At 38.8% G+C, this 14423-nt stretch overlaps 1 protein-coding gene across 1 annotated transcript in view; it reads left to right on the forward strand.

Moving 5' to 3' along the window:
- The window catches only part of Oseg2 (intraflagellar transport protein Oseg2), a 245987-nt gene that overhangs the window by 179579 nt on the left and 51985 nt on the right, over positions 1 to 14423 (forward strand). The window contains exons 3-4 of the mRNA XM_068387595.1: positions 6563 to 6675; positions 6972 to 7157. Of these exons, the coding sequence (XP_068243696.1) occupies positions 6563 to 6675; positions 6972 to 7157 (299 nt within the window). The remainder of the gene's footprint in view (positions 1 to 6562; positions 6676 to 6971; positions 7158 to 14423) is intronic.

Here is a 14423-nt window from a genome sequence, read left to right on the forward strand (position 1 = left end):
ACCTCTGCATTCCATGCTTTTATCTTTCTCTAGTATATTTGGAAGATTTATATTAGGAAAGGTACAAAGAAGGACCTTTCTCACCGGGCGTCACAAGCCTCTTCCCAGAAATAGATTTTTCCTTCGTCAAAATCCCTTTATTATCCGGTATTGGTTTAGAATGCAAAGACTCCCTAATTCTTTAGCCTTTCAGACTGCAAGCCTTGTAAGGCACTCATACTTTGAAGTGCAGCCAAAATCTCCTCAACCTTATGGCTTTCGGGTAAAACAATTATTAAACAGTCTTGATATAATTAAAATTAAGGTGCTTCCATTTAAGGTATCATCAACGCCTCCATGGAAATTACCAGAGGTATCTTTTTGTAAATACTTTATTGGAGTTAAGAAGAATATGACAGACTTAGAATCCAGGTCTCTCTTTATGGAACATGTTGCAGAACATATGGTATCGTCTTTTTTATATACTGATGTCTCCAAATCTGATGCTGGCGTTGGATTTGGAGTACATAGTAATGATTTTAATTGTAGAGGTGCACTTCCTCTAACAGCTCCCATATTTACTGCCGAACTGTATGGCATACTAACCACTATTGAGAAAATAGCTTTGGAAAAGGAGGTTAATTTTACAATTTTTAGTGATGCAAGGAGTATCCTTCAAGCTTTAGAAGTTTTTAATTCTCGTAACCCTCTAGTTTTAAAGAATTTAGAATGGTTTATTATTATTGGACTGAGAGCTATAACAGTTTGATTTTATTGGTTTCCAGCACATGTAGGTGTCTCTATGAATGAGAAGGCAGATTTACTGGCGAAGAATGCGGTATCCGAGTTGCTACCAAGAAGGTATCTCATTCCCTCTAATGATTTCCTACCTTACATCAAGAAGTTGTTTTGTAATAAATGGCAACAGCACTGGGATAGTCTAGATGGCACAAAAATGAGAGAAGTAACAAATGTCATATTACCTCGGAGGTATAACATGATGCCCCGAAAATAGGAGACGACTCTTTGTCGTCTCCGTATTGGTCACACTCGGTTGACACACGAGTTTCTTCTGAAGGGCCAACACCAACCGTATTACGACAATTGTTTTGTGCCTTTAACAGTGAGGCATTTGTTGACTGAATGCCCCAATTATAATAACTTAAGAAATAGATATCTGTTTGAGGCTCGAGGTGAGGGTGGCAGATTCATCCTTTTGCCAAGATTCTTGAACATGATGTGTCCTACTATGCGTGGTGCATTTTTAGATTATTTCAGAAGCAGGTCTTTCGAAAACTATTCAACTTCTATAATGACATTCAACTTTTATCGTTTTAATTGAATATTCTTTTAATTTTTATATAAAATGAATGATATTGGCGTCAATGACCTTAGATGTCAGGATGCCAGAAAACCTTAAATCAATCAATCAATTTATTTATTTTTATTTTATTTAAATGGCGTGGATATTTCCACATTTGTTATTATTGCCTGCTTAGATGTATGGGAGAAGGGATCACAGTTGGGAGGTATTTGCATTCAAAGCTATATATGAGAGTATTGGATGATCTCAGCCATCCCGAAGGTGGTGTGGACCTTTTTGGTGGAACTATTCTCAAGGGTTGGGTCATCGGAATCCTGGGTTATCCAATCCTTGAGGTGGGACTCTTTACTTCTGGCTGGAAGCCCATCATTACAGATATGAAGAGGATGATTCCATATTTTCTTGGTCCCAGTCCTAACAGGTGGGTTTAGCTTACACCTGTGCCTCTATATCTGTTTTGGTGCTATCCTTTGGGTAGGGTATGGATTGGACCATCTGGGAAGTATACTCTCATTGTGCCGAAAGTGAAGAATGAAAATTTCATTTCCAACGTATGATACTTTCTTAAAATTCTCAAGCAGGTGTACCAACAAAATAACCAACAAAAAACATAAGGAAAGCCCCACCCTTAACTATGGACCCTTCAAACAATGACCCTCCATCCCCTGGATATGCTGAATCTCCCCCGGCACTGTTGACGGCCTCTGATAATTTGAATAAGGAAAGTTCTGTTGATGACCTCGGAACGGGAAAGGACCATTCTACTTATATTCCAAAATAGAGTAATTTGGGTAACACAAGGAAACTTTGAATCCTTCATGTTACCCAATTTCCAATAGAGACAAACTACGATGATCTATATAAAGCATTTGAGTGCTATGGATGTATAAAAGAACTAGGGATAAAACTTAATGATGAAAAATGGTATTCTATTCATGGATATCTTTCAGTAGTTATGACAAAGCATTTAGTGCTATAAGTAACTTGAATAATATTAAAATTGATAACTTGAATGTCGCGGCTGCTCTCTGCGATAAGGTACCAAAGGATTTGGATGTGTATAGGCCTGCCGATTGGTTGGAAAAAGACGCCGATTTAGTTATGCCTTCCCAGAGAAAGCCAAAACCACCAATGTGGCTTATAGCTGAATCAAAAGGGGTTACAGGGAATTATTTTAAAATATGCAAATTAATTCAGAAAAAAGTAGGAACTATTGCACCGAGCCATATACTGTATCTCGTTTTGGAAAAAATAGTTTCCTTATCCATGCCAAATCAAGTACACTAATGATGACATTAAGTTAGACGTCAAACCCCACCTAAATTTTAGCTACGGAAGGGGAGTAGTTTTTAACAGAGATCTGTAGGAATTTACAGAGGAGGAGATATTGGCCATGTGTCCACTAAATGTATGGAAAGTTCACAAATCCCAAGGTATATCAATGATAATCCTTACATTCCAGGATGCTGATGTACCTTTCCATATTATTATTGAAAACAAAGTAATTAAAGTAAGACCATTCAAGCAGAAGCCACTAAATGCTTTGTTTTAAATTTGGGCACCCGTCTAAGGTTTGCAAAAATGAGAAAATGTGTGGTATTTTCTCCAAATCTTACCATGGAGAATGTGCACTTAGAGGCAGGTGTTTAAATGACATCTCGAATCATAAATCCACAGACAAGAGCTGCGAGCTGTATAAGTTGGAGGAAGCTGCCCTCAACAAATCTAATTTAGAACATAAAAGTGTGGGAAATGCTGAAAGACTATTAAATAACACTCCTAGTCCTCAAGAGTATGTTAGCTATAGAACACCATATAATCAACAAACAGAGAGCCATGGCAGAAGTCTCATGTATTTTTGTCAAGATGTTCTCCAAATACCTTTGTCTATTCGTACAATATAATCAACAAACAGGGAGCCATGGCAGAAGTCTCATGTTGTTCGTCAAGATGTTTGTCTATTTTTTCACCCCTGCAGGCAGTGGTTGTACAAATTGATGTAGGCAGAAAATATACAATATGCTCTCAGTACTTACCTCCAAATGATAATATTTTATATGATGATTTAGCAGAGGTCATTCAAGAACTCCCTCAACCTTTTCTCTTACTGAGATATATGAATGGTAGACTTCCTTTATGGGATGATGTTTTGGGAAACACAAGAGGCAATATTATCTCATCAATTGTGGAGAATGAGGATGTCTGACTCCTTCATATAGGAGTCCTCGTACTTCCACGTTCAGACAGGTACCTTGTCATGCATTGACCTTTCAATTGCAAGCTCTAACTGCCTTCTTGATTTTGATTGGAGGACATTAGATGATTAGCATACTAGTGATCATACACCAATCATTATAAACACCAACAAGCATCTGCCTTTACAAAGATTGCCACAATGGAATCTTGACAAGGCAGACTGGGTTAATTTCATGAGCTAAGTGAAATCGAGGGGAGTGCAGAACAGTTTGAAAGTATTGATAATGCCATAGACCTACTGAATGGAACTCTCCATACAGCAGGAATCAATTCGATTCCAAAAACCACAGGATAATTCAAACGACGACCAGTCTCGTGGTGGTCTTCAGAATTAACAGTCTTGCACAGAGTCACCAGAAAATCTCTGACTAGATTGTGTAGATGCCGTATTGATGAAAAATTGATAACACAAAAGGTGTAGAGCACCGTTCCGTCGTGCCATGAAAGAAGCTAGAGCCAGTCTTGGGTGTCTTTCATTTCTTCCATTAAAAGTAGAACACTACCATTTTCTGTATGTAGGAAAATAAATAAGACTGCTTGCAAATTTACCCCAAACCCACCACCAGTGTTGAAAGTGAACGGTCAGTATGTGACTGAAGCAAATGATGTTAGCAATGCCCTGGCTGATCATTTTTCAAATGTATCATGCAAGTGTGTAGCAGCTCCTGGTCGCCAATATAGAAGCATCGAAGAAAAGAAAATTTTAAATTTTGCAACAGGAAGGGAAAAATCTTATAATTTTCCTTTTACTGAAAGAGAACTTGATTCCACACTTGCTACTTATAACGATACAGACCCTGGACCCGATGGAATTCCATATGCAATGATTAAACATGTACATTTTAATATAATGTTATTTATGTTAAGCATTATCAATAGAATATAGCATGATCATAGTTACCCAAGTGTTAGGGAACTAGCCATTATTTTAGCCTTTTTAAAACCAGGTAAGGCCAAGTTTTCAGCAGCAAACTATCGACCTATTGCATTGACATCTTGTTTATATAAAATCATGGAGAAGATGGTCAATGCAGGGTTGATGTGGTACCTTGAAAAGAAGGTTATTTTATCACCCATTCAATGTGGATTTAGAAAAATGCACTCAACAACTGATGTGTTGATACTACTTGAGTCCTCTATTTGTGAAGCCTATGCTTCCAAACAGCACCATGTGACAGACTTTTTCTACCTTGATAAGGCATATGATACCACGTGAAGATATGGTATACTTAAAACAATTCACGAATAAGGATTAAGAGGAGAGCTACCACTGTTTATCCAATCATTTCTTTCACATAGAGTTTTTCAAGTGAGAGTGGGGGAAACTCTATCAGAGAGTAAATGTCAGGAAGGAGGAGTCTCTCAGGGTAGTGTGCTGAGTGAACCTAGTTTGCACTAGCAATTAATGGGATAGCCTCAGTCATTCCCTGGGATGTTCTCTCAACATTATTTGTGGATGATCTTTCAATATCATTTACTGGAGCTAGAATGGCAATGGTTGAGAGAAAAATACAACTCTCTATTGATGAAATTATTCAGTGGGCTGATATGAATGGATTTAAGTTCTCGACAAGTAAAACTACTTTTGTCCATTTCTGTCGTATCCGGGGAGTACATCCAGACCCGGATATATACATCAAAGGTCCACGAATTGCATGTGTAAGTGAAACTAAATTTTTAGGTTTGATATTTAATTGTAGGCTTACATGAGTTTCTCACTTAAAGGCCTTAAAAGCTAAATGTGATGAGGCTCTGAATATTTTAAAAGTATTGTTCTATATATCATGGGGGCAGACCGCAATACTATTTTAAAATTTTATAAGGCCTTGATTTATTCCAAAATTAGTTATGGATGTGAACTATACACCTCAGCCGCCCCAAGCTGGTCAAAGATATTAGATTCAATACATCATGCTGGTATTAGATTGTCCACAGGAGAATTTACAAACCTCACCTATCCTAAGTCTCCTTGTTGATGCTGGAGAGTTACCTCTAGACCTTTACCGAATGTCTTTTATTATTCGGTATTGGTTTAGAATGCAAAGACTCCCTAATTCTTTAGCCTTTCAGACTGCAAGCCTTGTAAGGCACTCATACTTTGAAGTGCAGCCAAAATCTCCTCAACCTTATGGCTTTTGGGTGAAAAAATTATTAAACAGTCTTGATATAATTAGAATTAAGGTGCTTCCATTTAAGGTATCATCAACGCCTAGATGGAAATTACCAGAGGTATCTACTGTATTTGTAAATACTTTATTGGAGTTAAGAACAATATGACTGACTTAGAATCCAGGTCTCTTTTAATGGAACTTGTTGTAGAACATAGGGGATCGACTTTTATCTATATATACTATTGGCTCCAAATCTGATGCTAGCGTTGGATTTGGAGTACATAGTAATGATTTTAATTGTAGAGGTGCACTTCCTCTAACAGCTCCCATATTTACTGCCGAACTGTTTGGCATACTAACCGCTATTGAGAAAATAGCGTTGGAGAAGGAGGGTAATTTTACAATTTTTAGTGATGCAAGGAGTATCCTTCAAGCTTTAGAAGTTTTTAATTCAAGTAACCCTCTAGTTTTAAAGATTTTAGAATGGTTTATTATTATTGGACTGAAAGGTGTAATGGTTTGATTTTGTTGGGTTCCACCACATATAGGTGTGTTTGGGAGTGAAAAGGCAGATTTATTTTGAAGAGTATGACTTAAAATATATACTGTATGTTCATATCTTGAAGATTCTTGATTTTTTAACATTCTTGATAAAGGTTTTCATTCTTACAAGTCGGAATTGCTACTGTAATTCTTTTATTCGGTAGCCCACTTAATACTTGAATTTACTCTGAATTCCCTATCTTATTTAGTAACAAGTGACAGATTTCAAGTTCAAGAAGAAAATTAGATAAAGCTGATAAAGCTGTATATCCTTGAAGCCTACATTTTAGAGTGCTGTATTATTTGTATATATATTTATTTCAGTCTTTAACCTTCATTAATTTTTCAGTATGGGAAGAAGAGCTACCTTGTTAAGGCTATTGCTTTCTCTCCAGATAGCACCAAAATTGCCATTGGACAGACTGATAACATAATTTATGTGTACAAAATTGGAGAAGAATGGTAAGCAATTATTACAGGTCCTTGTTAATTTGATCTATTTGAAGTGCTTTCTTGTGTATTTATATGTGGAAAAACTAATGGATACTGGAAGAAAGGGGTTTGTGGGATGATAATTATGACGTGGCCACAAATGAAAAACTAAATTTATGAGCAGTGACACAAAGTGTAAAATAGATTTAAACCTTATAATGTAATAGTTCTCAAGATTTTGATTTAATCCTACTATGATGACATAGCGTGCAGCTCCTTAACTGTTTTGACATGTAATATTAAACTATTTTATGTTTCTTTGCCAGGGGAGAGAAAAAAGTTATCTGCAATAAGTTTGTGCAGTCCTCACAGGTAACCTGTCTGATTTGGCCTTTGGAAGGACCGATTGTCTATGGATTGCTAGAGGGTAAAGTTCGGGCAGCAAATGTCAAAAACAACAAGTCTCAGACTCTCTATCAGACAGACTCATATGTTGTATCTCTGACTCCAAAGTATGTACTATATGTTATTGTATTGAATGTTTTTTTACTTGAATAAAATGCAATATATGAATCTATTCAACATTATCTTATTTTAGAAGGGAAGTAAACTGGTTTGATTTTCTTTTATCATTGTGTAAATATGTGCTATACCCTGGTATCTGTTTCACTTACATATCTATATTGGCATTGTTACTTATCTTGAAATATTTTATATTGTTCATAACTTATCTGTTAGTTGATCTATTTCCTTATTTCCTTTCTTCACTGGACTACTTGCCCTTTTGTAGCCCTTTGGCTTATACCATCCTGCATTTCCAAGGAGGGTTGTAGCTTTGCTGTAGTAATAATAATAATAATAATTCTAAAGCCATTAATTTACATAAGTCAAATGAAAAACAGCCTAGAGTTAATGATGGTACCTCTGTTTATTCCAGTTATTCTTACCTTGTAGTCATCATACTAATATCCTCAAACCTACTCCCTCTCTCCCTTCTAGAGAGGGATTATGGGTTTGGGGTTACTACGGACCAGAATTACACTTCTACTTATAATCTACCTTATTCACTATCTACACACACATGTAATTGTATTAGCCAACAGCTGTTCCGGTGTAAATACAAACCCTCTGCTATTTATAGGGGTATACTTTCGGCCTAGCTGAAAGACGAGCCAGTGATTGTTTTTCCGTTTCATTTTTTTTTCTTGTGTTTGTTTTCATTTATCTTATACATATATATGCATGTATATATGAATAAATGGAAATATACTTTTACGTTGTGAAATACTTGTAACTTTAATTACTGTTGACAACGTATCTGGTGGTCTCCGCCGTAAGGGAGTTGTCATTGTTTTGATACTACTCCCCTACCTTACTGCCCTCCCCTGCGTGGGTGGTCGGCAGGTCCTCAACACTCCCGTGTGTTTGTTTCATTACTTGAGTTAGAGTTTATAACAGTTCAGCTCCCTTTTGAGGCTTCAGTCGCTTCAGTCAATGTCCTGCGCTTCCTGTGGCGGCTCGTGAGCTGCCCACCTTACGAGGCAGCACTCGTCGCCGACCTTCAACTTGAACAAGGCTTGTTGATGGGAAGCATAGAGCATCGCAGATTTTCAAAAATATTCATAAAAAATTAGAAAAAATGGTGCGAAAGTTATGCGGGCACTAGCAGAAGGCAGGGAGAGTACATTAGAACATCAGGTATCAACACGGAGATGGCACGCAACTCAAAATCAACTTTTCTGATTCGCTGGCCATCTCGGCTCCAGAATCTTGCAAGCTTATTGGTTGAGCTGCCGAAACGCTTTACCCAGCATCTCTCCCTGCCGTGTGCCCCGTAAAGGGAGACTGCATTCATTGTTCTCTCTCGCTCGTGTTGCTTAGTCTTGCCGCGTGGAACTTTTAGCTGTTTTCTTGTGCTTTTTTAGTGCAAATTAGTGCTTGTGATGCCCTTGAAAATGTCTCCTAAACTTCTTCTACCCTCTACATCCTCTAGTGAACCCAAGAAGAAGAGAAAAATGATGACGGTGAACGAGAAAGTGAAATTATTGGATATGCTTAAGGCAGGCAGTAGCTATGCGTCTGTTGCCCGCATTTACGGAGTGAATGAATTGACGGTTCACTACATAAAAAAAGATGAAATGAAAATACGTAAAACTGCCTAAATAACGTTCTCCAAGGACACTAAGCGCATTGTGACTTCATGTAATAAGATGAAATGAAAATACTTAAAACTACCTCAATAACGTTCTCCAAGGACACTACGCGCGTTATGACTCCTCGTAATAAGACGATTGTGTAAATGGAGAATGTGTTATCAATGTGGTTATCAGACTGTTGGGAAAAGAAGGTTAGTCTCGATACCAACATGATTCGAACGAAAGCCAAAACCCTGTATGATAGGGTTATGTCGCCAGCAAGGGCCTTCGCAGCGTTTCTTTGTGTGGGGAGGCCGTTTCAGCATACCAAGAGGCAGATATTCGTTACATCGAGGACGAGTTCCCGAAATTAATTAAAGAAGGTGGCTATCTCCCAGAGCAGGTGTTCAATATGGATGAGACTGGCCTATTCTGGAAGAGGATGCCGTCCCGGACGTTCCTTTATAAGGACTAAGTAAAGAAGCCAGGGTTCAAGGCCCACAACGATCGCGTCACTCTCCTCATGTGCGGGAATGCCGCGGGCTTCATGCTCAAGCCTGGCTTAATTTACAAGTCATTGAATCCTCGGGCTATGAAAAACAAAAACAAAGCCTTGCTGCCTGGTTACTGGATAAGTAATAAAAAGGCATGGATAACCAAAGCCCTCACACTCGACTGGTTCGTGAACTGCTTTATCCCGCAGGTGAAGCTGTACCTCGCTGAGAATGGGCTGCCATTTAAGGTGCTCCTCTTAATGGACTGTGTAGGAGGACATGCAACGGATCTCCATTATGACGGGGTCCAAGTGGAGTTCCTACCCCCCCCCAACACGACTTTCCTCGTACAACCAATGGATCAGGGGATCATTCGGGACTTCAAGGCCCTCTACACGAGGTCTACGATGAAAGGCCTCATCTCCTCCATTAACGAAGGCGACGAGGACTTCAGCCTCAAGAGATATTGGCAGCAATATAACATTGCAATGTGCCTGGCCAACATTCACAAAGCTCCTAATGAGATGAAAAAGCAGACACTGAGTGCAAGTTGGAGAAAATTTTGGCCAGACGTTCATGACTACGAGGGATTTACGCCAGACAAAGTTCACCATTCCGCTGTAGATAAGGCTGTGAGGCTGGCACTGTTAGTAGCCAACGAAGGTTTCTCTGACATGACGACGGAAGACGTCAACTCATTGATCGAGTGCCACTCGGAGCCCCTAACTGACGAGGACCGTGTTGAAATGACAAGATCAGCGAGTGAGGAAGAAGAGGCAGCCGACGTCAGCGACGACGACAAAGCTGAAGAACATGGCCTTACCTTGGACAACCTGCAAGAGCTCTGCAACATGGCACAGGCTATGCAACAAAGAGTGCAGGAAATTGACGATATGGTCAGAGCCATCGAATTTAGTAACCATTTTGACGGTGTAATGGCGTTGTACAAGAGCATCTTTGCTCAGATGAAAAAACAACGTCAACAACTTCCCATAACGATGTTCCTAGTGCACCGAAAACCTTCTGCAGAAGCATCAGATACTCCTCCTGCTGTGTCTCCGGCTTCCCACCAAGCCACTACGCCGCCTCTTGCAGTTTCTCCAGCTTTATCGGAAGCTGTCGTTGACGATCTACCGCCTCTATCAACTGACGATGAGGCGTCACATGAGGAGTAGTAATGTTCTCATTAACCTGTGCAGTAAATCATCTTCATCACCTCCATCATACTGCACAGGTGTTTTATCGTTATTTATCAAGATCATCGTCATTGTTAGAGGCGAGTTACATATCTTGTTATAAGAATAAAAGAGTTCTAAAAACATATCTACAATATATACATGTACACTATTTATATCTACATATGTATGTACATGTACACTTACACTCTATTTATATTATTCATGATTTATGTATAAATGTAAATGTACATACAGTATACATAATGTATTAAATACTGTATTTATATTACAGTATTTATACAGTACAGTACTTTATTTTATGTACAGTATATAATTTATATTATCAATATTTATTTACATGATTCGTTAATGTTATAATGATAACATATGCATTGATAGGGTTAATATACACTTTTAAAAAAAATGTACGTATTTCAAAAATAGGGAGGGAACCTACTTTGCGGTTTTTCACCTACCGCGATCAGTTATGTTCCCCATTAACCGCGATATGTGAGGGATTACTGTTTGAAATTCTGGGACCTGCTCTAGAATGAAACAGAAATATTTTGTGTCCAGAGACCATTCTGTTTCCAGAGGCTTGGATCTTGACAGGGCGTCCGCCGTCACATAGCAAACCCCTTCTAGGTGAACTGCTGAGAGATGCCAATTTCTCTGCTTTGCTAAAGTGAGGATGGCTAGGATCACATGGTTGATCTAAGGAGACCTGGAGCCCTGTCTGTTGACACAGTGGACTATCGTCCTGCTGTCGATGACCAATTTGATGTGGGATTTGCTCTTCGGGGTCAGCCTCTTTAGTGTCAGAAACACTGCCATAGCTTCCAGAATGTTGATATGAAATTTCCGGAAAGTGATTGACCACTGGCTCTTTACTTTCTTTGAAGGGGAATATCCCTACCAACCTTGTTTCCCCAAGCTTGTTGGGGGAGGATACTGCAGAGGGATGTGTTGATAAACTCTTGGCAGTAGACCATGGGTTGAGCTGTTTTCGCAGTAAGAATGGACTTTTGTGGCGAAGATCTCTCCAAGCATTTGATGCCTTTCTTCTCCACTCTCTTGGCATCTTTGAGTCTTGCTTTTAAGATTGGGTCTGTCACGGCAGCGAACTGCAGTGAATCCAAGACACTTTCCTGTTGCCGCCTGGTGAGTGCTCTTTAACGGAGTAGGCACCTGACAGAGTTTGCAATTTCCTTTCTCTTGCCTTGCGGTACAGAGAGGGTGTGTGACTAGATTCCAGCGAAGTCCTAGCCACCGGAACTCTTGAGCTGGAAACAGCCTGGACTTCTTGAAGTTGATCTGAAAGCCCAAAGACTGTAGGAATTCCATGACTTCTTGAGCTGTACGAAGACACTCCGACTTTGTTGCAGCCCAGACCAGCCAGTTACCTCTGTTCTGTAATTGTTGGATGATGGCCTCCACTAGCTTGGAGCTATACTAAGTCCGAAGGATATAGCTCTGAATACTTAGGCTTTTCTTGCCAGTCTGAAACTATGGGAGGGGGAGAAGTGCTGACCTATCGTAAGATGCCAACAGGCGTCTGTAAGATCTATGGAGACTGTGTAGGCCCCCTGGGATAGTAGGGTCCGTATTTGCGGGCTAGTCAGCATCTGGAACTTGTCGTTCAGCATGAATTTGTTTAGTGGGGACAAGTCCAGAAAAGTTTGAAGAGTGTTCAAATCTTTCTTGGGTACGCAGAATAGCTGTCCTAGAAAGTTCATGGGTTTTGTGCATCGGATGACTCCCTTCCAGAGAAGATCATGTACATAATCCTCCAAGAATGGGGTTGTCTGGTAAGCCTATCTTGACAGAAGTATCGCCTTCTGTCGTTGCTTCCAGTCTTGTCAGCTTGAATTCTTCTAGCACTAGTTGTGTGTTGGCTATTGGTCAATTCCTCTGCCGCCTTAGCTGCAGCCTTAGACTAATCATCTGCTCTTTCCTATCTTTCGTATCTGAGGAACATTGTCCTCTGAAGATGGTCGTTCGGATTCCACCTGGTTGTCAGGACATCCTTTGAATTTCCTGGCCATCTTATACTGCTCTCATTATCTTACAGGCTAAACCCCCTCTTTTCATACGTTCATGATAATGATCAGACCTAGGCAGTTTTTCTAATTAGCTGCCTTTCATTCCTGTACTTTCCCTGAGTGTGGACCCTTCCCTATGGGACTGTTCACTCTCTCCCTGTCGACTTTACAATCCCTCTGCCACGTTGACATGCCTGTGGTATTGACAGGTCAGTCATTATCTTGGCTAATAGAAATATTTGCCACCTTAACCCAGCTGCTGCTACTTTGGGGACAGCTGTTGCCGGTCTAGGCAGTATGATAAGTGAACTTGCTTTCTTAGGTTCCAATAGACCTACTCCGGAGGTTCTGGTGTCCCTTTGTTGTGCACGTTTCCTCCATATTCCTTCTGCACTGTCAGAGAGTTTGCTTCCTAAATCTCCATTGATTTCTGAGCTGCTTGGCAAGTGTCTTCATTATTATTAATCTTCAGCCATATTTAGGTGGTAGGTTTATTTAGGTTAGGTTTTATTTTAAGTATACATTTCTTATGTTTACTTGATTTTAAGATATAATTTTTAATGATGTAAAAGAAAGAATGTTTTGGAAAAATACAAAATCTTTTAAATTGTTTTATTTGTAATTGTATTATTTTACTATTGATTACTTTAGATCAGTGATTCTTAAACTGGGGGGCGTGCCCCCCTAGGGGGGTGCCAGGAGCTTCAAAGGGGGGCGCAAGCAGGGCTGCTAGATGGTGCCAGGAACCCCTTTTCCCTGGAAGTTGATGATGTTCCAGAAGATTTACAAAAGCAGGTCCTAGAACTGAAATTTAATTCTGTGGCAAAAGATGATGTTACCTCTCTTGGTATGGAAAAGTTTTGGATAAAATATCTATAAATTTACCAGGAAATCAATCAGCGAATCCTACAAGTGATTGTCTCCTTTTTGTCTACCTACCTTTGTGAAGCACGGTTCTCAGCATTAGTTGGAATCAAAAGGAAGAAAAGAAATAAGCTTGATGTGGCAAGTGATCTCCGATGTGCATTGAGCCAAACATCACCAAATATTCCCGACTAGTTGCTCAAAAGAGCCAGAATCACCCTTCTCACTGATGAGTAGCACTAAGTCAAAATGGCCACTGGCTATAATCCACTTTTTCTATAATATTACAAGTAGTTAAAATAATAACAATGAAAATAAAAATGTAGTAATTATGATTTCTTTTGTTTTACTATACTACATAAATATGGATAAATTAATCACTAAGGAGAATGTGTAATATTTTTTGATGTGGTCATGAACCATGAATGATTATATTAAGAGTAAAAATTGTTTATTTTTGCAGTAATTCGTATTTTTTCTAGTATTTTCTATCAATGTAATGACTGTAATCTGTATAATGCTAAAACATTTTGAAAAAATATTTAGATAAAATTTTGTTTCATCATTATACAGTATATTTATTTTACCCATTTTCTATGAATAATGTTTATTTTATTGAAATATAGTACAGTGCATTCCTATAAAAAATCAACAGTATTGAAATAAAAATCTATTATTCATCCCTATACTCACATAACCAATGAAGTATATTAGCATACAAAACGAAACATATTCTTTATAAAAACAATACATACATACATACGGTACTTTCTAGTTTGGCAAAAATTTCAAGAGTGGGGAGGGGAGGCATGGGATCTATGCTTAATGCAGAAGGGGGACGCAAGGCAAAAAAGTTTAAGAACCACTGCTTTAGATTGTTTTAGGAATTTAGTTATGTCATTATCACTCAAATTTCCTTTATTTTTACTCTTATCAGGTGGTTGGCAACAGGTCTCTACACCTAGTAGGTCTTCAAAAAATCAACTAGATTTATAAAAGAAAACAAAAAACTTTAATATCAGGAAGAGCTGTCACATGAACAATGAGATCTTTGTTTCCTGTGGA

This window comes from Palaemon carinicauda, chromosome 15 (genome assembly GCF_036898095.1).
Source record: "Palaemon carinicauda isolate YSFRI2023 chromosome 15, ASM3689809v2, whole genome shotgun sequence".
Lineage (NCBI taxonomy): Eukaryota > Metazoa > Arthropoda > Malacostraca > Decapoda > Palaemonidae > Palaemon > Palaemon carinicauda.